The sequence below is a fragment of the Canis aureus genome, chromosome 4 (assembly GCF_053574225.1).
Source record: "Canis aureus isolate CA01 chromosome 4, VMU_Caureus_v.1.0, whole genome shotgun sequence".
NCBI lineage: Eukaryota > Metazoa > Chordata > Mammalia > Carnivora > Canidae > Canis > Canis aureus.
This window is the reverse complement of record NC_135614.1, coordinates 41125580-41153321: the sequence shown is the minus strand read 5'-3', so window position 1 is coordinate 41153321 and position 27742 is coordinate 41125580. Positions and strand designations below refer to the sequence as shown.

The 27742-nt window shown below is 35.8% G+C and overlaps 1 protein-coding gene across 2 annotated transcripts in view; it reads left to right on the top strand.

Annotated features, from left to right (window-relative positions):
* CREBRF (CREB3 regulatory factor) overlaps window positions 1-23341 on the top strand; it is a 57487-nt gene extending 34146 nt beyond the window's left edge. For both annotated transcript variants that reach the window (XM_077895516.1, XM_077895517.1), the window contains exons 7-9: window positions 712-785; window positions 5742-5864; window positions 17664-23341. In XM_077895516.1, the coding sequence (XP_077751642.1) occupies window positions 712-785; window positions 5742-5864; window positions 17664-17779 (313 nt within the window). In that variant the 3' untranslated portion in view covers window positions 17780-23341. The remainder of the gene's footprint in view (window positions 1-711; window positions 786-5741; window positions 5865-17663) is intronic.
* Window positions 23342-27742: the final 4401 nt, after the last annotated feature.

Sequence of the window (27742 nt, the reverse complement as noted above, 5' to 3'; positions counted from 1 at the left end):
AGAATGTCATATAGATGTAGTCATATTATATGTAGCCCTTTGAGTTTGGCTTCTTTGATTTAACATGATGCATTTGAGATTCATGTTGATCCATATTGTTGAGTAGAGTAATAGTTTGTTCCTTTTTATTGCGAAATAGTATTCCTTTGTTAGGATATACTACAGTTTATCCATTCACCAACTGAAGGACATTGGAATTGCTTTCACTTTTGCCAATTATGAATAAAGCCACCATAAGCATTCACTTACAGGTGATTGTGTGAATATAAGTTTGCATTTCTCTTGGGTAAATACCCAGAAGCATATGTTTAACTTTATAAGAAATTGTCAAAGTAGTGGTTTCTGAAGTAATAAAGTAAATTTTTAAAAATTACTGTTTTTCAAAGTAGCAGTACATAGTATTTTATATCCCAGTTAGCAACATATGATGGTTCCACTTTACATTCTCTTGGTATTATCAGTTTTTGTTTATTTTAGTGTACTCATCATAACTTTATTTTTGGATGTGTGATAAAATTTTTAAGAATCAGTTTGGATTAATGATTATGTTGTGTGGGTTTTTTTTTTTTGGAAATTGAGTTCCTTGTTATAAACATCAATAGGCAGTGATTTTTGGTTACTGTAAGAAAATGTTTGACAGCAGCAAGAAGAAGTATATTCTGAATGTTCACTTAAAAAAAGAAGTGAACTAATTGCTCCTTCCTTTCACAGGGCTTGTCGATTAAAGAAAAAAGCCCAGTATGAAGCTAATAAAGTGAAATTATGGGGCCTCAACACAGAATATGGTAAACCTAAACTTTTAAGAATTTGATTAACTTCCTATTACTTTGCCAATCACTCTCTTTTTCTTTGGCTCTGTTATTTGCTTTCCCTGTATTCTGCCAAGTTTTAGGCCAGCCTCCTTTTTGTTCATTTATTCAATAAGCTACATACTCACTCTTACTCATTCATGTTCTCCTTTTAGTGAATGTCTGTATCTGTGGCTCCCCATGCCAAATCTCCTCTCTACCCTAAAGAGCTTGTCTACTTGTGACCACAGTCATCTCCTACTTCATTTTACAGTTGTGTTGCTGCATTAGCCAGTTTATTGACTAGTGTTTATTGTAATCTCTGCGTGGATAATTTAGATATGTTTTACAAATTTGATTGCTTGTTAGAATCATCTGTGTATATGCTAAAGTATGGATTTCTAGGCTTCTCCCCAGATCCAATGAGGGAATATGCAGTCTGTGCAAGTAGAACTCAAGAGTCCATATTTTTAACACTACCCCATATTACTCTCAGGCAACTATCTTAGCACTTATTTGGGAACTGTTGGTTTAGATCAGTACCTCCCAATCTTTCACAACATGGCACATGTAAAAAATTATCATCTCTAAGGCATCCCGGAACTTATCAGAGCAGGCTGCTCATGGGAGAGGAGGCCTGTGTCCTGAGAGAATTAATCTCTCAAATGCCTGGAACCCTTTAACAGCACACTAGAGGTTTGAAAAGCTCTAGTTTTGATCTTCTGTAAGAAGAGCCACCTTTCCTTTCCTTTCCTTTGCTCTGTTACCATTCCTTAAGCCTAGTATTGGAAGAGTTCATATGTTCTTTTGCCTCTAAAATTGTCTTCTTCACTGTATAGCTCTCGTGCTAAAGTCGGATCTGAAAGTGGGTCAGTGGCAAAATGATCAGTTATTATTTGTTTCCAGAGATTTTCTGAAGTCTAGCAGGACATCTGGCACGTAAGTGCTCAGTAAACTTTGTGCAGTTTTCTTAATTCTTTATCTTGATTATCTTGTTTCCATCTGTGAGGGCAGAAAGAGGATTTCCTACTGTGAAGTTTACAACTTGTGAAATGAGCTGATGGTTTTGTATATTAATGGCCACTCAGGAACTCTCATCAGGTAAATGAATTAGGTAAAACAATAGTTGGTTTGTTGGAAAGAAAATCTACCCATTTTCATATTATTCTTTCTTGCTGTTGAAGCATTCTGACCTTGAGCTCTGTGTGTGTATACACACACACACACACACACACGTAATGATTACAATATCATAGGCATTCATATTTCATTTTAGAACCAGATGACTTGAGCTGCAGGGAGATGTGGTGGGCCATTGGGAGCCTTTTGGGTCTGTGTTTCCTTGGACACTTGTAGGCATCTATCTATGTGTTGTTCAGTTAATCTATCCATGACTATGTATATCTGTGTGGCTAGGTATTTGTATATATGCTAATGCACACCCTCCACACGTGCTTTGGATCCATGATATAAATATATTCTGGGGTAGAGAACACCTGGGGATTTGGTAAAGGTTAGGAGTATGTGTTGTTCTATCTCAAATTGAGTTTTGATAGCTGTCTTAAATTTTTGTTTCTAAAGCTGACTTAAAGCCCCTTCATTTTCATGTAGGAAAAGGCCCATCTTTAAAAGGTACCATTTTCTTCTCAATTAGGATCTTCTCATTCATTTATTTCTCTTCCACTTTTGTCTTAACTAGCTTCTCTTCTCCAGTTTCTGGGGAGGAATAGCCAGCCTTAACTATTGGTTTAGAAGTCATTTTAGATGGGATCCCTGGGTGGCGCAGCGGTTTGGCGCCTGCCTTTGGCCCAGGGCGCGATCCTGGAGACCCGGGATCGAATCCCACATCAGGCTCCCGGTGCATGGAGCCTGCTTCTCCCTCTGCCTATGTCTCTGCCTCTCTCTCTTTCTCTCTCTGTGACTATCATAAATAAATAAAAATTAAAAAAAAATAAATAAAAAAAAATAAAAATTAAAAAAAAGAAGTCATTTTAGAACCCAGGAAATGCTCTCATGCAGTTTGCCACGTGTAGTTTGAAAATTCTTCCTGGGGTTTCTGGTACATCTCTCAAGAGAATGGTGCCCTTGATGCCTGAAATATCTGTCAGTCAATCTGTTATTGTTTTGTGGAACACTTATTATCCACTACCCATCTATTAACCCATTAGTTTCTGGAATTTATAATTCACAAGTCAGTGACATTTGAAAAAGAATTTGGGATTTGGAAAGTATAGGGTTACCAACTTTATGTTTTGCCAGGTGAAGACATTAAAAAGAACCATCATCTACAACTACAGTAATTTCATACAAGGAAGGATATTTTGGCATTAAAAAATTGAGACAGGAATAATCTCAGAATGAAATAAACTTTACAAAAAATTTACTTTGTTATTCTTATCCTTTGTGTTTATTTATTTATATTCTGAAGTTCTTAGTTATTCTGCATTATATGTTTTGTACTGTGTAGAATTAAGCACAGTACAATACCCTGCCTTTTTAACCCCTTTATTTTAGGATTAAACAATTTATACCACTTAAGATGTTTAAATGGAATTTACTTGGCAGAGGGAGAAGGATTAACAAAATGTAAACACAGGAGTTAATAAATTCATAATCAACTCTGCTAAAGATCAAGTGCCCAAATAAATATAAGTATAGACCACACCGAGAAGGGACATCCCTAAGACATCCCCAATTGGAAAATGAACCAAGTCATGGAAAAGTAGAGTAACTCCAAGAGCTACCAAAGAGCAAAAATTTTTAATTTTGATGAACTCCAATTTGCCAGTTTTTCCTTTTATATCTCATATTTTTAGTGTTCTGAAAAACTTTGCCACTTTCAAAATATTTTTCTGCATGCTTTCTCCTAGAATTTGTATAGTTTTAGGTTTTGCATGTAGGTTTATGATCCATTTTAGGTTAATTTTTATTTATGGTGTGGAGTGATAGTTGATGTTCATTTTTTTCCATAAGAATATCCAGTTGACCAAACACCATTCATTAAAAAGGCTTTTCTTTTCCTGTTCAGTTGTTTTCTCACCTTTGTCAAATCAGTTGACCCTATATGTAGGAGTCTGCTTCTGGACTCTGTATTCTGGCCCATTGATCATTTGTCTATTTTTATGTGAATACAAATTATTTTGATTACTGTAGTTTTATAGTAAATCTTAAGTCAGGTAAGTGTAAGTTCTTGCTAATCCTACAACTTTGTTTTTTCAAAGTTATGTTGGCTATTTTAGGTTATTTACATGACCATGTAAATTTTGGTATCACTTTTTACATTAAAAGCTTACTGAAATTTTGATTGCCAGTGCTTTTAGTCTGTAGATCAATTTGGAGAGAATTACCATCTTAATAAAATGGAGTCTTTTAATCCATGAACTTGGTATCTCTTTCCATTTGTAGGTCTCCTTTAATTTCTCTGTGCCTTGTTTTATAGTTTTCAGTATACAATACTTAATATCTTTTGTTAGATCTATTACTAGGTATTTTATATTTTTTGGTGCTCTATAAAAATGGAATCATTTTTGAAATTTTATTTTTAAACTCTTTGCTGCTAATATATAAAATAGAAGTAAAGTTCTCTTTTTTCCTAGTTTCATTTATTATAAATGGGTGTTGAATATTATCATGTGGTCTTTTTTTGCACCTTTTGGAGCAATCATGTTCTCCTTTATTCTGGTAATATATCACATATTTATCTCTTAATATGGTGAATTACATTAATTGACTTTTGTGGTTTTTTGTTTTTTTTTAATTGACTTTTGAATTTAAGCCAACCTTGCATTCTTGGAATAAACTCTACTTGGTTGTGATGTATTTTCTTTTTTATATTAGAGTCTATTACAAATATTCTGTAAGGTTGTGTTTTAAAACTTTAAGTTGGATTCTGTTGCTAATATTTTGTTAAGGTTTTGTGTGTCTATATTCAAAAGTGGTCTGTGATTTCTTTTTTTTTTTTTTTGTAATATCTTTGCCAGGTTTTGATATTCGGGCTATTTTGGCCTTATTGAGTGAATTGGGCCATGATCTATCTTCCTCTTTTTTGAAAAGTTTAATAAGATCAATTTTAATTTCTTCATTGTATATTTGATAAAATTTACATTGAAACCTTTTGGGTTTTCCTTTGGGAATATTTTTGATTAAATTAATTCCTTTACTCCAAATACGCTATTCAGATTTTTCATTTCTTCTAGTGTCAATTTTGTTAAGTTACATTTTCAAGAAATATGACCATTTTTACCAAGTGGTTGAATCTGTTGGCATAGCATTTTCTTATTATCCTTTCAATGGCTCTAGATTCTTAAGTGATAACCCCCTTTCTCATTCCAGATACAGGTGACTGATCTCTTTAGCTGAGGATGGGGATGGGAGTAGATTATCAATTTTGTTAGCCTTTTTAAGGAACCACTTTTGGCATTGTTAACTTTCTCTGTTGTATGTTTCTGGTGTTTTATTGTTTTCTGCTTTTTATTATTTACCTCCTATTTACTTTTGATTAACTCTCTTCTTAAGCTTAGGGATATTTGTTTTTAAAGTTTTGTCTCTGGAAGACTTGAAGGACTTCATTTGATTTATTTAATAAACATTTATTAAGATCCTATGATTCAATACAGGTATTATAGTTCTTAAAGCCATAAAGACAAATAAGTCAAGTTGCTTACAGGATAGTAGACATTGATACATGTCTACAATATGTTATCAAAAGTGGCACATCATTTGAAATTAGTTTCTTTGGATAAAAAAGCTTGTAACTGAGCTCTACATCTGAAACTAATGGTGTACTACTGTATGTTGACTAACTGAATTTAAATTAAAAAAAACATAACCATCACTACTTAATATTTTCTTACAAATTCACCATTTTTAACTGAATAACTGTAATTACACAATAAAAAGCAAATTCTTCCATGTTAGAGTGACATGTCCCAAGTGTCTTGTTCTGTCTTACAGATAATTTATTGTTTGTAATCAACTCCATCAAGCAAGAGATTGTAAACCGAGTACAGAATCCAAGAGAGGAGAGAGGACCCAACATGGGGCAGAAGCTTGAAATACTCATTAAAGATACTCTTGGTAAGAATAATATTAAATTCATAACAATAAGATGTAGCATAAGATACATGATTTAAGGAGATATTAAACATTCTTTTAAGGAAAAATTCAAATGTTCTTATTGTAGTTACTCTTCTTTACAAGTTGTTTTGTCTTTTCAGGTTTTGCATTTATAAATATGTACTGCTGGTTACCACAATTTGTTATTTAGACTTAATCATTGAACTATTTTAACACTTAGGAAAGGTGAACTTCCAGCAACTTTATCCTTTTATGGGAAAAATAAAGATCCCTGAGCTCTCAAGCCTGCAATTTATACTTTGGTAGAGGTTCCTACCTATATGTTTTACTCAGTAATACATTTTGTGGGATTTTAGCAAACTTAATTATCTGGTTTTTTTCCCTGAATGGATTATATACCATGAAGAGGAACAGAGAGGCAGACATCCAGAAGTCAGGCAGAGCAATACCTGGCAGAGAAAGGAGAGGTAGCTAATATAGACATGAGAACTCTAGAGGTGCAAGAGCTTAGCTGCCATAGAAGCAAATCACCTTACAGATGAGTAGCATCCCAAGGACATTGCAGCATAGTGCAATCCATGAAAACCCTGAAGCATCATAAAATTGGCTCAGCTGTTTTATGTATTCTTTGTTTAGCAATATTTATTCTAGGACTGTCTTTTAAAAACGGGTTCTTGGGATACCTGGGTGGCTCAGTGATTGAGCGCGCCTGCCTTCTGCCCAGAGTGTGACCCTGGAGTCCTGGGATCAAGTCCTGCCTCAGGCACCCTACATGGAGCCTGCTTCTCTCTCTGCCTTTGTCTCTGCCTCTCTCTCTCTCTGTCATGAATAAATAAAATATTTAAAACAAAACAAAACAAAACAATGGGTTCTTATGTAGTCATTGTGTAGAGTGGCAAACTTAGGTTACTTGAGAATTTTTTTTTTAATTTTTTATTTATTTATGATAGTCACACACAGAGAGAGAGGCAGAGACATAGGCAGAGGGAGAAGCAGGCTCCATGCACCGGGAGCCCGATGTGGGATTCGATCCCGGGTCTCCAGGATCGCGCCCTGGGCCAAAGGCAGGCTCTAAACTGCTGCGCCACCCAGGGATCCCGTTACTTGAGAATTTTATTCCAGTTCATTTTTCCCCAGAATACTGACTGTGTATTCAATCAGGTCACTTAAAAAAAATTAGAGCTTACTTTTTAATGATTATCTAGTTACTTACCTGAATTTTAGAGTAACAAACACTATAAATTGTTCCTATTTTTTAAAATTGTAAATATCTTGGATTTTTTTTGACATTTCTGTTAAAATATTTTTTCTAACTTCTAGTTTACTATAAGTTCAATCATCAAAGTTTCTTCAAAGCCTGCTATGTGCCAAGTGTTGGGGACACAGGGATGAATAATAGAGATTTGGTCACTACTCTTACTAATAAGCTTGTAGTCTAAAAATGGAAACAAAGAATTAACAGGAAAAAATATAACATTGTGGCAATTGCTGTGAAGAAATCAAGATGTTTAGATAGAAGTGAGCAATAGTTCATTTCTGTTTACACAGAAATACCTCTCACAGCTACCAAAATGATTGTGTTTTCTTTAATTAAAAATCAGTACATGGGGCAGCCCCGGTGGCGCAGTGGTTTAGTGCCGCCTGCAGCCTGGGGTGTGATCCTGGAGACCCGGGATCGAGTCCCACATCGGGCTTCCTGCATGGGGTCTGCTTTTCCCTCTGCCTGTGTCTCTGCCTCTCTCTCGCTCTCTCTGAATGAATAAATAAATAAATCTTAAAAAAAAAAAATCAGTACACATTGAATGCTTCCATGCGCTTAATTAAGTTTCTCACGGTCTTTGAAATTATTAGTTTCTCTTGTCAGCATTGTGCTCATACTAAGTGTGAAGTATTCTAGTGTTTTTGAAGGACAAGTTGGGATCATTAAATTAGCAATGCATGTAGAACCTGACAAAACAGTTTCATGAATTTGACAACATTCATGTTTGAAGGCTAATGGAGAAGATTCAAACGAGAGATCAAGGGCCCAGAAAGGATTCCTTGGGTGTTAGGGAAGGGAACAACAGCTAGTATTTACCAGGTACTTAACTACGATCCAGGACTTGTCTGTTAAGGTTGGTTAGTCATCTACTTTCACAGTTCTGTATGGGAGGTATGTATTATGCTGGCTTTACAAATGAGGAATTGAAAACGCGGCAAGGTACTAAAGTAACCTGCCATAAGTCATACAATCAATAAATGGCCAAACCAGATATTGAAGTAAGTTCTTTGAGTTCCAGTGCTCACACTACCCCCAAACACCATGACTTAGCCCTATCATCTGACACCCATCCCTGTAGTATTTGACCTGAATAGTTCACATGTGGTGTGCTACTTGCTTCATCCAGTAGGCTGACTTGAGAATTTCTTTTTCTTGACATTCTTTGTAACATTTGACAGTTTTGAGCATTTATCTTCCTCTTTGAAACATTTTCTTTATTTTAAGGGACCTTAGATCTGCATGTCTTGTTCCTATCTTTTTACCAAAAAAAAAAAAAAAAAGACTAGATTTCTCTGTGGCTTTAGCAATAGCAGTGGTCTAAAAATTAAAATCATGTTTTCGAAAAGCAAAAGCTTGTTTATTGTAGTGGTTAAAATCAGAGTATTTGAAATCAGTTCTAGATTTAATTCCTGGCCCTGCCACTTACTGCATGAGGACCCTAGGGAAATGACTTCATTTCCCTCAACCTACTTTTATTCATCTGTAAAATATGGACAATTGGGTGGATTAAATGAGAAGAGTGCATATAAAGCACTTAGTACCCTGCTGAGCACATAAATTCTCAGTACTCAGTATTAGTAGTCAGTGTTACCATATTATATCTTAACCATTTAAAAATTTTTAAAAAGAGTTTTAGGGGATCCCTGGGTGGCTCAGTGGTTTAGCGCCTGCCTTTGGCTCAGGGCGTGATCCTGGAGCCCCGGGATCGAGTCCCGTGTCAGGCTCCTGGTATGGAGCCTGCTTCTCCCTCTGCCTGTGTCTCTGCCTCTCTCTCTCTCTCTCTCTCTGTCTATCATGAACAAATAAATAAATAAATCTTTAAAAAAATAAAATAAAATAAAATAAAATAAAATAAAATAAAATAAAATAAATTTTTTTAAAAAGAGTTTTATTTCTACCTTGTTCCTGTAATCCATCATTCATATTTTAGAAAATTAAATATTTTGTTCAGGACAAAGCCAATTAAGTTTAGTCAGATGCTTAAGTTGCATGTTCACGACATAGTATTAACTGATAATTATTTGTGATATAATTGGCTAGCAAAATAAGTTTAATTTTTCCATTTCAGCATTCCAAATGATATGGTATTTCAGTGATTATTTCTAGTCTGTAATTATTTTTGCAAGCTTTGAAAAATGACAAACAGTGACTAGGTAAGCTTATAGAATGGTAAAATGAATGTGCAACTTTAATATTTACAGAATGACTTTTTCAAAAGTAGTTTTAAATACACATTAAAATAGAGTACATTACAAAATGAAACAGGATTAAGGACAGTATATTTATATAAAACATTAACACTATGAAAGGTCAAAAGTCTGTTTTGAACAAAATTATATCTATGTGAAGAACAATCTTAGCAGAGAGTAAATCCTAAATATTGATATTTTCCTAAGCAGTCAGTTAATTTATATCTTTATATAATTATAAATTATAAATTAATTATAAATTAATTCAGTACCCAAATAGGAAGTCCTGGTAAATTTGCTTGATGTTTTTTTCAAATGGATTTTTGCTGTTTTAATATTTTATGTATTATTTCAGCACATTTCTGTCTTTCATGTTCTTTGAAATCATTTTCAGTTCCTTTGTTAGGTAGAGGGAGGAACTTAACACTACAAGTAAAGATTCTTTTTACTTTTTCAGTTTTAAATTTAAAGACTTTGTATGTTGATAAATTTGTAAATATTCTCTTTATATCTAAAAAGTCAGTTTTACCAGACTCAAAATCCTTGACTCACATTTTCTTTATTTTAAATATGTTTCTTTATTTTTTTCTTTTGGCATAAAATGTTGCTATTTAAAAGTGAATAGTTGGGCAGCCGGGGTGTGGCTCAGCGGTTTAGCACCGCCTTCAGCCCAGGGCCTAATCCTGGAGACCTGGGATCGAGTCCAGTCCAACGTCGGGCTCCCTGCATGGAGCCTGCTTCTCTCTCTGCCTGTGTCTCTCTGCCTCTCTCTCTCTCTCTGTGTGTGTCTCTCATGAGTAAATAAATAAAATCTTAAAAAAAAAAATGAATAGTTGCAAAAAAAAAAAAAAAAAAAAAAGGCGCTAATAGTTGTGAAACTTTTTTTCCTGATAACTTATTTGGTCTTTTTCCAAGATGTCAATAGGATTTTTCTTTTTCTTTTAATTCTCAGTAATTTCACTAGACTTTGTTTTGGAATTGGTCATTTTAGGTTGATGTTTTCGTGTGTGTACTGTGCTCTTTAAATATGTAGTTAAAATCTTTTTAGTATTTTTTTTAATCCCCCCGCCCCCCTTTTTAGTATTTGAACTGTTTCTGTGCTTTGGTTTTTTGTTGTTGTTTTTTTTAAGCTGGTTGTGGTACCCAGTGCAGAGCCTGTCAAGTGAGCTGAAGTCAAGAATTGGACACTTAACTGATTGATTCACTCAGGGCCCCCTTGCTTTGTTTTTGTTTTTGTGTTTTGTGATTTGTGTTTTTGTTTTGTTTTTTGATGACTTAATATTTGTGGGTTGCATCTTCTTTTGCCTATCTTTAGTATTTTCTGAGGTATATTCACTTTTGATCAATTATTTTGTCTTTTTTTATTTTAAAAATCTTTCTCCTTTGCACTTCTGTTTCTCTTAAAAGCATTATTGTGTTTATTTGCTGCTCTTGTATTTTTAGTTTTGTCTTTTTTTAAATTATTTATTGGGTACTTGAGTGGTTCAGTGGGTTAAGCTCTGCCTTTGACTCAGGTCATGATCTCAGTGTCTTGGGATCAAGCACCACATCAGGCTCCCTGCTTGATGCTCCCTCTCTCTCTGCCCCCTTCCTGTTCATGCTCATGCTCTCTTTCTTTCTCTCAAATAAAATCTCTTAAAAAATAAATAAAATGCTTTATTTAAATTGTATTTAGTTAACATATACTGTATTATTAGTTTCAGGGATAGAATTTAGTGATGCAGCTGATGGATCAAGTGCCCCCCCCCTTTAATGCCTATCGTCCAATTATCCCTTCCCTTCACCTGCTTCCTCTCCAACAACCCTCAGTTTATTTCCTAGAGTTCGTCCCTAATGGTTTGCCTCCCTCTCTATTTTCATCTTTTTTCCTTCCTTTCCCCTATGTTCGTTTGTTTCTTAAATTCCACATATGAATGAAATCATATGGTATTTGTCTTACTGTGACTGACTGACTTCGCTTAGCATAATACCCTCTAGTTCCATCTGCATTGTTGCAAAATGTCAAGATTTCATTTCTTTTTGATGGCTGAGTAATATTTCGTTGTTTTTATATACCACATCTTCTTTATCCATTCATCTGTTGGTGGACACTTGGGCTTTTTCTATAGTTTGGCTATTGTGGACATTGATACTGTAAACATTAGGGTGTGTGTGCTCCTTTGAATCACTATGTGTATATCCTTTAGGTAAATACCTAGTAGCGCAATTGCTGGGTCATAGTGTAACTCTATTTTTAACTTTTTGAGGAACCTCCATCTTTTTTTTTTTTCAGAATGGCTGCACCATTTTGCATTTCCACCAGCAGGGTTCCTCTTTCTGCACATCCTCGTCAACATCTGTTGTTTCTTGAGTTGTTCATTTTAGCCATTCTGGCCAGTATCAGGTGGTATCTCATTGTGGTTTTGATTTGTATTTCCCTGATGCTGATTGATGTTGAGCATTTTTTCATGTGTCTGTTGGCCATTTGTATATCTTCTTGGAAAAATGTTTGTTCATGTCTTCTGCCTATTTCTTGACTGGATTATCTGGGGGGGGGGGGCATTGAGTTTGATAAGTTTTTTATAGATTTTGGAGACTAGCCCTTTATCTGATAAGACATTTGGAAATACCTTCTCCTGTTCTGTAGGCTACCTTGTTCTTTTAGTTTTGTCTTAACTTCAGGAATTAAATTTTTCTTCCCATTCTTTTCTGAGTTTTTCTATTTCTGATTTTTGTAGTTCTTTCATGTAACATTTTCTTTAATGTCTTTTAGTTCATTTTGAAAATCATTGAGTTCATTTTGAAATAATAGTGGATTGTGACTATTTGGGATAATAATCGTATGATATGGTCATTTTTGCATATATCTTTCAGGCACACTTTCATTGTTTGTAGGAATCTTCTTTTTTTTCCTTACAATAACTTTTTTTGGGATTTCTTTTACCTTGATACACATAAAACTCTTTCTTCTAAACTTTGAAAAGTTTACTTCAGGATAGCTTTTCTAACTTCAAACTTTACAGAGTCCTCTGTTTTTAGTTAATATAAAGCTATGCTTTGCTTTCATTTATGAGATGGTGATTCAGTCCATCCTAAGAAGGGGACACAGGAGAGGATCAGGAAGAAAGTTTACCCTAGAAAAACAAAGTCACCACATGCCACAGGGGAGCCACATGGAGGGAACAATAAGGGAGAGGGCTCAACAAAGCAGGTAGGGAGGAGACGGGGCAGGGGGGTTGGGGGAGGTGGGTAGAAAACCAAAAGAACCTGTGGGCAAGTGCCTTTATTGGAGGTAGCAGTGATGTTCAAAAGCAAAAGATGTTCAAAAGCAAAAGATGAGAGGGAATTTCTCTGGTACACTTGTATGTCACTAGCCCACAGTCCAGCGAGGGCAAGAAGAACAACTTGTGGCTGGGCAGGTGCACAGGGCAGCTTGTTTTCTGAAATTTCTTGTTTTGTGCTCCTCTTCCTTTTTATCTGGACCATTTCTTTCTTTCATATCTATTGTGCCTGTCTTGCCCAATTTTGATTCTTGCCAGTCCTGGTTCCTGTCTTACAAGAGAGTCCTATATAGTCAGTTTTTAGTTCACAGAGCTAGACTGCTCAAGCCCCTCAACATCTTTCTGTGGGCCTTTTTTTTTTTCCTGGGGGCTTCTCACACTCACCTTGTACTCAATTTTTGTACTCCCTATTCATTTGTACAAATCTCTCACAGCTTCATCTGTTCTCATATTGGTCTCCTGTGGCTTCCAGTGAGTAACTTGTTGGCTATTTTAGACTCTTTTGTTCTCAGGCCCATTAATCCCCTTGACTCATCCTGCACAAGTATTGGTAAAGTTAATACCATACAGGTCTTGTAGCTTTTGGTAGTTTGTTTCCACCCTTTTGAATTTTGGGGGTTTTGAAGATACATTGTCACTTGTTATGTTTTTCATGGGTTTATGGGTTTTCTAGTTAATCTCTGTCTTTATAATGGGAATTGAGATTAAAAATCTGTGCTGCCATACAACAGTCTTTCTAGAGTTCCTCCCTGGAGCAGTTTAAATAAATTGGGGTTTCTTTTTCTTAAAGATTTGGTAGAACAAGCTTTGAAACTATCTGGTCTAGTATGTTTTTGTGATTAACTCTTTGAAAACTTTCTCTGTATGTTAGATTACAAGCTATTCTGGAGTCAGTTTTGATAATTTACATATTCCTAGAAAATTATCCACTTCCTCCATGCCCTCAAATTTATAAAAATTGTCTTGTTTTTTAATAGCCTCTGTATTGGTGGCTAATGCTTCATTTTCATTTCTTTATGTGTACTGTGTTTGCCTTCATTTCTTGAATTGGTTAGTTATAGGTAGTTCGACTTCTCCCCTCAAAAAAGAACCAGCTCTTGAATTCATCAGTTCTTCTTATTTCTTCAGTTAGATGCTTAATTCACTTATTTTCTATTCTTTCTTGTTCATTAATATAATTAAAAACTTTTGAAATTTCTCCTGAGAGCTGCTTGAGCTATATGTCATAAATTTTGATATGTCATATTTGTTTTCTGAATACTTTGAAATTTGGGGTGTTTTTTAGTAAGATTTTATTTATTTGAGAGAGAACGAGAAAGCACAAGCAGGGGGGCAGAGGGAAAAGGAGAAGCAGACTACCCCACTGATCAGGGAGCCCAATAGAAGGCTCCATCCCAGGACCCTGGGATCATGACCTGAGACAAAGGCAGACACTTAACCAACTGAGCCACCCAGATGTCCCTGAATTTTTGGTTTGATTTACTCTGCAAAAACTGCTTGAGAAGGGGCAGCCCTGGTGGGCGCAGCGGTTTAGCGCTGCCTGCAGCCCAGGGCGTGATCCTGGAGACCCGGGATCAAGTCCCACATCAGGCTCTCTGTATGGTGCCTGCTTCTCCCTCTGCCTGTGTCCCTGCCTCTCTCTCTCTGTCTCTATGAATAAATAAATAAAATCTTAAAAAAAAAAACTGCTTGAGAAATATTTAAAATTTTCCAGAAGGTCGACATTATTATTTTTCTAGTTTTGTTATTAATTTCTCTTTTTTGTGATGTATTTAAGAGGTTTTTTTTAGCTATCTAACATGATTACATTTATTTACATTTGTTATGTTTATTACAACCTAATTAAATGTTCTCTGGGCATTTGAAAAGTAGACATATTTTCTGTTTGTGTTAAGACTGCATAATATGTTCCATCAGGTAATCTTAATTAGGTCTTGTTTTCTTTTTTTATTTTTGTAGGTGTACATTTACTCTAAGATTGAAAAAGGTCCTCGCTAATGTGTATCAGTTTTTTCTCATATTTTCTGTGGTTTTGCTTGAATAGGATTCCTTACTGCTAGATCTTCATTACAGATTATAATCTTTATCATAATGAAGCATAGCTTTTTCTCTGAATTCAATCCTGTCTCATATTACAATTATTAATGAAGCTTTATTATTATTATTTATATTTGCTTAGTATACCTTTGCCTACCCTTTAATTTTCAGTTTTTCTGAATACTTTATATTAGATACATCTTTTAAAAATATTTAAGTTAAAATTTATTTTGATAAGTATAGCATCAAATTCACTTTGAGATTTTTGTACATAGCATAGAGTTAGATTTTATTTATTAGACTGGAAATCTTTCTTTAATAGGTGAACTTAGGTCATTTTTATTTATTGATTCATATTTAATTTTAGTTTTGTCATCAAAAGATCTGTTAGGCTTTGTTCATATGGCTTTTTCCTTTTTATATCATTCACTGTATGATTCATTATAGTTTCAGTTTTATATGTTTTCTCTGATAATTCATAAGTTCTGTATTTTTATGAGATGAAATTTTAACTATAGCATAACATGTATATTTCATTTTTTCCTCTTAACTTTTCATTTAAGATTTCAGTCCTAGGGCCGCCTGGATGGCTCAGCAGTTTAGCGCCGCCTTCAGCCCAGGGCTTGATCCTGGAGACCTGGGGTTGAGTCCCACATCAGGCTCCCTGCATGGAGCCTGCTTCTCCCTCTACCTTCTCATATTTGGACAAATACAAGAAGAGTTGGTGTCTCTGCGTCTCTTTCTCTGTGTCTCTCATGAATAAATGAATGAATGAATGAATGAATGAATAATATTTTTTAAAAATTTCAGTCCTATAAGAAAAGTAGAAATGGCACATGAACATCTGTTTATGATTCAACTAAATTCCCAGTTGTTAATATTTTGCTACATTTGCTTTATTTTTGTCTCTGTCTAAATTTTTTATTCCTATTTGAAGGTAACTTCTACCAAATCCTTCATCCCCAACTACTTCAGCACGTATTTCTCAAGAACAAGGACATTTTCTTTCTTAGGCACAATACCAGTATCACACTCAAGTACTTCAATACTGTTATAATATCTATATTGAGTCCATATTTAAACTTCTCCAGTTGTCTCAGTAATGTCCTTTATAGCCTTTGTTTGTTAAGCATCATTGCATTATTTATATCTTTTTGTCTCCTTTAATCTAGATCAGTCTTCCAGCATATTTTTTTCCATGAAAAATTCAGGTAGTTGATCTTGTAAAATTTCCCAACATCTGGAGTTGTTTGTTTCCTCCTGACTAAATACAGTTAAATTTTCTTGCCAAGAATCATGGGTGATTATCCTCCTCATTCCATCAATCAAGAGGTACATATATCAGTTTGTCCCACTATTGGTCATGCTATGTTTATTTATTTATGTATGTATGTTCGATTTTCTAACATATAGTATAACACCCAGTGCTCATCCCATCAAGTACCCTCCTCTGTGCCCGTCACCCAGTTACCTCATCCCCCCCTTCTGCCTCCCCTTCCATTACCCTTTGTTAGTTTCCCAGAGTTAGGAGTCTCATGTTTTATCACCCTCTAGTTTTTCCCACTCATTTTTCCTCCTTTCCCCTATAATCCTTTTCACTATTTCTTATATTCCCCATGTGAGTGAAACTGTATGATGATTGTCCTTCTCTGACTGACTGACTTCACTCAGCATAATACCCTCCAGTTCCATCCATGTCGAAGCAAATGGTGGGTATTCGTCCTTTCTGATGGCTGAGTAATATTCCATTGAATATATAGACCACATCTTTATCCATTTATCTGTCGAAGGACATCGAGGCTCCTTCCACAGTTTGGCTGTTGTGGACATTGCTGCTATAAACATTGGGGTGCAGGTGCCCCAGCATTTCACTGCATCTGAATCTTGGGGTAAATACCCAATAGTGCAATTGCTGGGTCATAGGGTAGCTTTATTTTTAACTCTTTGAGGAACCTCCACACAGTTTTCCAGAGTGGCTGTACCAGTTCACATTCCCACCAACAGTGCACATCCTCTCCAACATTTGTTGTTTCCTGTCTTGTTCATTTTCGCCATTCTCACTGGTGTGAGGTGGTATCTTACTGTGGTTTTGATTTGTATTTCTCTGGTGACAAGTGTTGCGGAGCATTTTCTTATGTGCTTGTTGGCTGTGTCTATGTCTTCCTCTGTGAAATTTCTGTTCATGCCTTCTGCCCATTTCATGATTGGATTGTTTCTTGGGTGTTGAGTTTCATAAGTTCTTTATAGGTCATGCTACATTTAATGACATGGTTGAGGTAGTGTCAGTTCTCTGTTTTTTACACTATCTTGTGACTTCTTCCTATGAGCCATGCCTAAATCTTTTTCTATTTCTATCTCATTTTAATCATTTTTTTTGTCATTACTTTTAAAACATGCTTATACTAGCTCTGTTTGACATACTGATTTAAAATATCTTTTGACCTCAGCTGTAGAAGATGAAGATAAAAATGAAAAACTCAACATACTTAAAGTGTCTCCCACCTTTTTCCCCCTTCTCTTCCAACTTTATTCATTCATTTTTCTTTAAAATGAAGAAAAAGAAATACAAATTTATTCCAGTAGTTATAAAAATGACTGAAAAAAAATTTTTTTAATGACTGAATACATCCTTCAGGCCAGTGTTTTCAGTTGTGTGGGTAAAGCCCACTCATGAGACATACAGAGGCTGGAGCAGTTGGAAGAGACTGACACAACAGGGCAAACATGGTCAGTTGGGGAACAATGCTTGTTGTGACAGTGTGGAGTTTGGGTTTGGACTATTATTTGGACTTTACTACTTACCGTCTACCTCCTTTTAAAATATTGATTTACCATTCTTCATTCTTGGTTTGATCTTTCTAATCTAGTGGGGCTAGAATGAATTTCTGGGTTGCAGTAGCGAGCAGCTGAGCACTTGGCTGGGACCAGTATCAAGCTGGGGTCTGTCCGTCCATCCCCCGCACCCCCCCCTCCCAGATCTGCCTACTCCTCACCTTCTCTTTAAGCCCTCTCCATTTCTGTGCCTAAGTGTGCCTTATTTCTTTTTCTTCAGGTCTCCCAGTTGCTGGGCAAACCTCAGAATTTGTTAACCAAGTGTTAGAGAAGACCGCAGAAGGCAATCCCACTGGAGGCCTTGTAGGACTAAGGATACCAACATCAAAAGTGTAATCAGCCTCATTGGACCACTGGTCAGAAATGTCTGTGTTTGTCACGTTATTCATTGTAAATTTTCATTCTGTTTTGCATGTCAGTTTAGCATTATGTAAACATTTACAATTAGGTTACATTGTTTTAAGAACTAAGTAGCATAAGTGAAGCATGATCCAAAATACTTGATTATTGCATTTTCAGAGCATAAACCATAGTTAAAACTGCTACTGGCATCAGAATTGAAACTCACATTTAAGTAAATGTTTAGATACAGATTGCAAAAATCTGTTAAAGTAAAACATTTGGGAGGAGCGAAGATATTAATAAATGCCAAATTGTGGCAGGTTTATGCTCTGAACCACACAAAAAAATTGAGGAAGCATTTTTTTAAACAGTCAGTTTAGATTGTTTTTAGAGTTACTACTTTTGTTCTGATTTTCCACAACCATTAATCTCACTTGTACATGGCACAACCCAGCATTCACACCCATGTGCCATATTAGAAGTTCATTTTCCGAGCTCAATATGGTATATATAAGTATATATATAAATATATATATATATATAATGTCTGTGCAAGTAAGAAAAAAAGCATATTCTTTGTGCCTTGTATTTTGGGGAAACTATAAAACTGGTAATATTTTGTATGATGAAAACCCTAATGAGGAAACACAGGATATATAGATGGAAAAATTATGGGGTTTAAATGTTTTTTTGTTCCAACTCTTTTTCAAAATTTTTGAATGTATATAGGACTATGTTGAAATGTAGATATATGCCACAGAGTCTGTGTATTGTATAAAAAACAAAACAAAAAACAAACAAAAAAAAGATGGCTCTAGAAAACTCCTATTTCGGTACTTGACCGGAAGAAGACAAATACTTGCACATTATTGCGATTGTTTTATTTTTTGTACCAAAGACAAATGCAACTGATATGGCAAACTGCCAGTCTAAGTAAAGTTTTGCACAGCTTACATGATACTGTATGAATGTATGAAAAAAAAAAGGAGAAAAAAAAGAAAAATGAAAAGGTCAGGGTTAGGGATCTTACTGAACTGTGAATTTTATTTCTGTTTGGGTCCAATTATCTACAGAAGGAGCATCCACACACACAAATATTATTTTGCTGTTCCTCTAGTTCGCTTCCATAGTAGATAAGTTGGTGGCCATTTAGATGTCTGTAAGTCTTTTTATTTCTGCACTTATTGTAGGAAATTTTAATATATTTCATTTTAGTAAGCTATTGGTGAAATAGATTTTGACCTTGAAAATTAAAAAAGTTTATTTAGCTTATTGTAGTATACTTCCACCAAACAACCAAAATACAGATTATTTTTATTGTATTATGTATATATATATATGTAAAGAAAGAAAAAAGCTAAAAATATCTAATTCTTTAGTTGCCACTTTTCCAATTGATGTATTATTGTGCATGTAATATTTTCAAAGATGAACACAAGCTTAAAACAAAAACAATTTATAGATTTTTATATTTTTGTACAGGTATTTTCAAATTAGCTTCTTCAAACTTACATGTGACTTATTCTTCTTCTATAATTTCTAGAACTGAGAAATATTAACACATTTAGTTTTTAGGTGCTCTTTTTTGCTCACATAAAACAGCTTCATTAGTCAGTGTTTTAACTGTGTTACAGCTTTACCTCTTGATGAGAAATTTCTTGTGTCAAGGCAGCATTATAAACCTTCCCCACAGGTCTTTCCATTCTGTCTCTCTTACTGTTAGATTCTCAAATCTTGTGTTTTGAACTCTGAAAACTGGTGGCTTAAAAACTATACTTTAAAAAAGATCCTATCTAGCCAGAAAAAAATACCAAAAATTTCAGCTGCTGGGAAAGTATCTATTTCTCCAACTGTTTCTCCATTACCCCCTGGAGAATTTATTCCTTAATTATATTTTGTCTTTATAGTGTGTTTCCTTTTCTTCTACTTTATCCCCTCTCCCCCAACCCCCATTTGTAAGCCATAGCATATGAAGCTATTGCTTATAAAGTTTGATTCTAAAACACACAGTAACAACTGAACAATGTTTGCTTATATGCTTCTTTGACATCATGAAAAGGAAACTCCAAGGATTGTCTTAACACCTTAGCTAAACTGTGATGCACAAGATTTTCTTGTGCTTGATGGAAATGTACCTGGTTAGTGCATTTATGCTAAACAGATGATAAGCTCAGAGCTAGTGGTTTAAAAGAATGTAAGCTCATTGTTTAAAGTTTTTCTTTTTTAGATGGGAGGAGTCAAAGCACAGGCTTATAACTTGGAAGTATATGAAGTTTTGACAGAGTGTGTTTAGTAAAATGAAACATGTTCCAAAATGTGGCAGTTTTGCAATCAGGTGAAAATCACTTCATGATAGAGATTCAGCTGATGAGGTTTATAAAATTGCCCCTTTCTAGCTGCTGTGTTAGGAATTCTGGTTTTTGATACTTTTTTCCTGTCTGCAAACCAGAATTTGATTTTTTGGTCTTGCATTTCAAAAAAAAAAAAAAAAAAAGACTTTGAATCTGTTTAGTAGATTCCATATCCTTGCATTTCAGTGTTTTATATGTACTACTTAAGTTAAATAGTTAAAAGCTTTTAAATAGTTGAGCTTTTTAATGTTGACACTTTATTTTGTACCTATTTATATATGTATGTATATCTTAGAAAAGCACTTTGTTAAAAAAAAAAATTGCATTTTATATGATTCCTGCCATTTGCTGCTAAATCTGGGCTGGTCAGAATGCTGCAGCGATACTTGATCTAAATAAAAACCTGGCAGTAAAATGTAGAGTGAAAGTTAAATCCTCTTGCTGTTTTAACTTTATCATAAAGATGACATAGGCAAGCTGTGCAGCTTTACATTTTAACCAGGGGACTCTGTGGCATTTAAAACCGTCTAGAAATGGTTGTACTTTAATGCCAGTAATAATCTGCTTCCTCTATTGTCATTAAAATATACTCGTTTAGTGTATCACACAAACAGATCTTATAAGGGTAACATAAAAACCCCAACAATTGTACATGTTCTGTTTTTGAAAATTGTGGCATGTATTTTTGGGTGAAGATCATTAGAGAAGAGCTCTCTAAAGGTTTTCTGTGTTCATACATGGTATACAGATAGCTCATAATGAAGTCCAGAATCTTACTTTAAGTAAAGGCATTGTGAATTCACCTCAAATAAACCCATTGTTCCAAAAACAATTATAAACTTTGACTCTAGTACTACTATGATTTAAAAACAAAACAAAACAAAACAAAAAAACGTTCTTCCTCATTTCAGATACACTGGATTCTTTATAGAGTTTGTCTCCATATGAAAGCATGCTGTCCAGTTGTTCTTGTTAAGATCTTGTCTGAGTTTTGAATTGGGTGCCACACTTTTTCAGTCAATATGATTGCTTGTTCTACTGTACCATGTATGATTCTTGTCCTTTCCTATATCCTTCATGACAGATTATGATGTGGCTTTATATTGTGCCTTACTTGTACATTTAAACTTAACGTCTTCATTCCCTTCCACTTCCTAAATCTTTCACTTTGACCTTTTTGGTAAGAGAATCAGAGCAATTATAAAAACATCATGAAGGATTTCAGATGGGTATGGTTTCCAATTCCCTCTCTTTATAGTTATTTTATATTTGTATGAAAGACCAGTTTTGAATGGTCTTTAAATATGAGAGGGAAAGACTAGCAGTAATTTCACTACATCCCTTGTTTCTGACTTTCATGAATTTGTCCTACATCTTCTTTCTGATGCTTGACTTGATTTGCTCCTTAGCAATAGTCTGCATTTAAAGAAAGGTGTGTTCAGTTCATCAGCTTGAAATTGACTATTTCATCTTTCCAGAATTTTTTAGGAGAAGAATACCCGTTTTGTTTGTTTTATAAAACAGATGACAAGTCTCTTTAAAAGAAACAGAAGTACAGTACTTTTGAAATACAATGCTGTTAGTTTGGATTTCTTTTTTTATATATAATATTCATACAATTATCTGATGTTTGCCTTCATTAATAAAGCTGTTAGTTTATTCACCAAAATGTCAAGAATGGATGTGCTTTTCTTTATTCCATACATTTAAAAATATTTTAGCTGCTAAGATTTAGTTAACTTTCTAAGAAACAAATTCAAGTTGCCTTCAGCAGGAATTAACAAAAACTTATGTTCCCTTTCTTTATATAGTCTTCCTACAATTCTGTTCAAGTATTTTCTAATTAATTATGTAAGAGAATGTTAGCATCTCTCCAAATCTTGAAACTTGAATTTTGAGAATGCATTGAATTATGCTTTCAGTGTTAAAGTAAAAGGTTTCAATTATCCTTCTAGTGAAGTCTATTGTGGAATACCATTTCCCATGGAACTGAGGCCATTTCCACAACTTTGCAAAGAATTGCAGTCTTGTTCTTCCCTTGGATCATGATAAATAAGTCTCACACAGTGCCGTAATACTTGTGGATTCTTTTGTAATCTTTGTAATCTTAATAAGGGCATTATGAGAAGATGACTCCATGTTTTTTTAATATTTCAAACACATTGGGATGTAACAATGAATGTCAACTGTAGGAATGGTTGTTTCGTTTTAAGGAATAAGCATGTTGGGGAAAGATGATGAAAATGTACTACTGACAGTTTTACACTTCCATAGGCAAGCGGGATTATGTGTTGAAGCATAATCCTCATGCTTAGTAAACTGACCGAAAATTGTAGAAATTACACCTAGGAACTGAATTATGCCAAATTGCCATTTTCTTTAGAAAAGAGAGGTTAGAGTGTAGTAGGGAGTAGAACCTTAAAACTACTTCCAAATAGTACTTTGGAATTGAAGACTTGGTAACTAGTGAAGAACATCAGAGTTGGGTATTTCAGTGTGCCAAGTTTGGGTGAACTAGGTTTGCCTCTTTCATAACAATGTAAACACAATGGTGTAGTTAATTAAATTCTGGGTGGATGGGAGCGGGACTGATTACTGTGTCTTGCCCTTCACCCTTTGTTTTTTTCAGAACCAAATAACAGAAATGTGTATGTGTGTACTGTATCTGCCTTTCCACCACATTTTTATGACACTGTATTCCACTGCCTGCTTTTTTTTTTTTTACTTTCTTTCCCTAGGATTTGTCCAATAATTAGCATTTGTGATTAACAGTGATATTAGGGCTGACCGCACATAAGAAGTCACAAGAGAAGAGTGGAAGGGCAAGAATTCAGAGCATTTGTTCATACAATGTGGCAACCTCTTTTGCATAGTGGCGTAGGATCCTGTTTGTAATGCTATCATAAATATTCTGTAGTTTTGTTTCCCCATTCCCCCAACTGGAGCTATGAAACTTTTTATTGGATTCAGTCTTGTCTTTTGTCTAGAGAGAATTTTATCTTGTTGACGCATGAGCTGTTTAAAAATTATTCTATTAAATGTTGGTTAATAGTTGTGCAGTTTTTCTTTTCAGAAGAAAAGGCAATTCAAATGTTGCCTTTGTTTTCTGTCACCTTCCAACCCCTCAGCACTTCTAGTCAGATACAGATTCATCAGTGTATGCAACATCCTTTGTAATTTAAAATAAAAAAAAATATGAAAAGGTTTTGAATTGTTTGTCTCATGTTTTCGCCCTTCCTTTCTCTGTTGCTTTTCTATCACTTCCAAGGGTAACCATCTGCTCCTCTGCAAGATAACCCACTGCAAAGAAATTCCAGACTAAAAACAACAGTGAACTGTGGGTTGTGCTGCCTCTTTCTTGGTGTAGGGCACAAAGAGCTAAAATTTTGGACATTTGGGGCTGATTTTCAGTACTCTGGTGAAATGTAGCTGTTATGGAGAATTATTTGTGGTGAAAACATTTGCATTCTTCATAGTTTGGAGCACAGTTTCGTTTACAAGTATTTTTTCCTTTGATTCTTTGGGCAGGCAAGGGAAACTGTTTTGAGTCTCTCTTGACTTTAAACACTTGTATATATTTATTAATTCAAAGTAAGCTAGGAGATAGTCTGGGCATATACACAGAGATTTATTTTATTTTATTTTATTTTATTTTATTTTATTATTTATGTATTTATTTATTTATTATTTATATTTTTTAAAGATTTTATTTATTCAGGAGAGACGCAGAGAGGCAGAGATGTAGGCAGAGGGAGAAGCAGGCTCCTTGCAGGGAGCCTATGTGAGACTCAATCAAGGACCCCAGGATCACGCCCTGAGCCAAAGGCAGATGCCCAACTGCTGAGCTACCCAGGCGTGCCCAGAGTCTTTTTTTTTAAAGGCCTTATTTATTTGAGAGTGAGAGAGCAAGTATGAGCAGGGGGAGGGGCAAAGGGAGAGGGAGAAGCAGACTCCCCAACTGAGCAGGGAGCCTGATACTGTGGATGGCTGGATCCCAGGACCCCGGGATCATGACCTGAGCCGAAGGCAGACGCTTAACTGACTGACCCATCCAGGCATTCTGGGTAACTTATTGCTGAGATACTTCAAGGACACAGATACCACAGGGTATGCTAGAGAAGAATTGACAGGCTTGTGTTCATGACATCAGGACTCTTGAAGGAGTTCTTTTTGCTTTATTGGAGTGACATTGGGGCTGTCAGATAGCAAAGTGGAGATGGCCTCTCATGGACTTGAGCTCCATCCCAACCACTCCTCACAGGAGCCTCTGTCGTGGTCTGGGAACTTTTAAGGAGCTGAGTGAGCCGGGTCAGTATAGTCCTCAGGAAACAACATTTTGTGGGTAGCACCTAGTTAAATGGGTAAGTCAGTTGTCCCTCCTCATAGTGATTGCAGAACCAGAAGAGCTCTTTAGATAGAAAGACAAAGTTGGAAAATACTTTAATACCCCAGCTGAAAGGGTTAGAATAAGAAAAGGTTGTTAGAAGGCTAGGGTGGCTGGCATTTGTTAGATCCCTGCTAGGTGCTTTCCTGTCAGGTTAATTCTGCTCTCAATGGCACAGTGCAGTGGGGGGTCATGTTCATTTTACAAAAGAGAATAAACTCAGATAAGGGACTCACCTCAGACCCAACTTATAGCCCCAATTCAAACTCCAGTCTGCTCTTGCACTCAGACAATTTATACTTTTAAAGGACCAGGCCAGGTCACAGGCAATACTTGAATTTGATAGGAGGGAGGTAATGGGACTGGAATCTGAAAACCAGAACTAAAGCTGAAACCTACCAGATGTAGTTATGAAAAGCTAGTCTCAGGACCTGTGGGGTCAAGGTGATAGAAGCAAAATAACATTGGCAGGAGTCAGTGATTCAGAGTGTGGTTCACCACATTGTACATCTATCCTTCAAAGATGGCCTCTAGTTTAAGGGCTTAAAATTGGGTCTCTGTTAGAAGGAGCATGTTGGAGGATGGAGAAAAAAAAGGGAGCTATGTTTTCTTAATTGCCTCATGGAGACTGTCAGTTGCATAGGAATTTCCAGCAAGAAGCCAGATGTGAAAGGGGCCCGAGGTCATGTGTCCTAAATAGAGAGCTGCTGAGGATCCAAAACTTTTCAGTGACCTGAAAAATGTCAGTTTCCTTAAAAGATTTTAATCTTAAAACATCACCAGGAATGAACTTAAAAATGTACAGGGTCTAGATAAAGAAAACTTTAACATGAAGGACACAGAAGACTTGAACAACTGGAAAGAAAGATCCAAGTTCTTGAACTTGAGCAGTGAGCAACATGATGCTGTAAGCCCTCAAAATTAAAAATTTAATGCTATCTCAAAACATACCAATAAGGTTAAAAAACAAAATACTTAAGGTTTCTAGGGGAAAAATATAATAGCAGAGGAGAAAAAGATTGGGCATTTAATTGAAACACATTAAAACACATAAAAAAACTATAAAATTGTCATTTTGGTGTGTAAATAGGACAATAGAACAGAAGGTCTAGAAATAGATTCGAACATAAGAATTATGGTAAATGTAGCATCCGGAACCAGTGAGAAAAAGATGGATTCTTCAGAAAACAGTGTTGGAACAACTGGGAAACTCTCTGGAGAAAGGAACGTTGGCTCTGTATCTCATACCATAAGCCAATATATATATATCTCAAAATGTGTAAATGAACAAATGACAGAAATGGGAGCAATTCGTTTAAAACCTGTGGGGTGGGGGTAAGGAGGCCTTTCTAACTTGGATCCTAAATCCAGGAGTCATAATTGAAGACTGATAAATTCTATGTGAAACAAAAAATTCAAAAACTTATTTAAGGCCAAAATCATCATAAGCCAAGTCAAATTCTATAGACTACATAAAAAGCTCATCTCTAAAGGCTAATCCTCCTGAAATATAAAGAGCTCCTGGAAACTGGTATGAAAAAGAACAACCACCTGACAGAGAAATGAGCAAAGTAAATACAAATAGCACTCAATTTCATTCATGTAAGAGAAAAGTGAATTAAAGAATGGTATTTTTTACTCAAATTGGCAAAGGGGCACCTGAGTGGCTCAGTCAGTTAAGCATTGGCTCAGGTCATGATCTTAGGGTCCTGGGATTGTGCCCAGGATAGGGCTCCCTGCTCAGCGGGGAGTTGGCTTCTCCCTCTGCTCCTCCCCCTGCTCATGTGCACTCTCTCACACAAAAATAAAAGTTTTTTAAAAATTGGCAAAAATCCTAGTATTTAACACACCATGTTGGCAAGGCCGTGGGAAAGCAGGCATTTGTAGCACATTGTTGTGGGAGTGTAAATTGATATAAACTCTCTGAAGTGCAATTTGGTAATTCTAAATTTTAAATGCACAAATCAAAAAATAATAATAATAAAATGCACATATCCGGGAATCCCTGGGTGGCTCAGCGGTTTGGTGCCTGCCTTCGGCCCAGGGCATGATCCTGGAGTCCCGGGATCGAGTCCCACGTCGGGCTCCCTGCATGGAGCCTGCTTCTCCCTCTGCCTGTGTCTCTCATTAATAAATAAAATCTTTAAAAAAAAATAAAATGCACATATCCTTTGACTAGCACTTCCATTTTGCACTGTGCAAATCATCCTGTGCCTATTTCTTCATGTATAAAATGGATAATTCTACCTCATAGGGTTGTTATGAGAGTTAAATTAGATGACACACATTAAGAACTTAGTACAAAGTGCCTGGCACATAGGAAGTGCTCCAAAAAATGTCAGTAATGTCAAAGCAGCTAATGCACATTGAGTTCTTAAACACATGCCACATGACTACACTGTGCTTGGTGCTTTTCATGTACTACCTCATTTAATCCTCCAACTCTGTGACTCTACCAGTTAGCCTCAGAATTCTGAGGGGCAGAGCTGTGAAGTGGGTCCTCCAGCAGGATTCAAGCAGGGTTGACTCTAAGGCCTGCAATACATTGCCTATTAGGTGCAGTGGGGTGATGAACGCCGTAACGGATGGTGTGTGGAGCAGTGGAGAAACACAGATAGGCAAGCACATAGCCCCCTGTGTACGACACTATACCCAAGGGGCCATATTTGGTTTTTGAGGGAAGACGTGGCTTTTAGTGAAGGCTCTGCCACTTTCAAGTTATGTAACTTTGGGGCAGGGACGTTCAGTTTTGATTTATTTCGCTTTGATCTACTCTTGGTCCATCTACTGATCTGTAAAACTGGGGTATTACCTATTTCAAGTCTGGTTGAAGGATTAAGAGAAAAACACAGCTAGGCATTCAGGTCTTAACAATTTATGCTTGCTGATGTGAACAGAAGCACATGGGGTGGGAGCAAGAGGGGGAAAGCATTCTAAGAAAAGGGAACAGCACATTCCAAAGCTACAGATCCAAAAACAGCTTGAGGAATCCAGGAGAGCGATGGAGTGAGGTGGCTGATGGCCTTGGACTATTTGATAATAAAGGCAGGAGCCACTGTTCGTTGAGGGTCTGCTCTTAATTATTTCCATCAAAACTACTCCAGCAAGGTAGGTTTAATAAATCCAACTGTACACAAAAGGCACGTGCCAGGAGCTACAAAAGAGGTGGAGGTGGGGAAGTGACTTGATCAGTTGTGATTTTAGAACCCTTGGACCATGTGC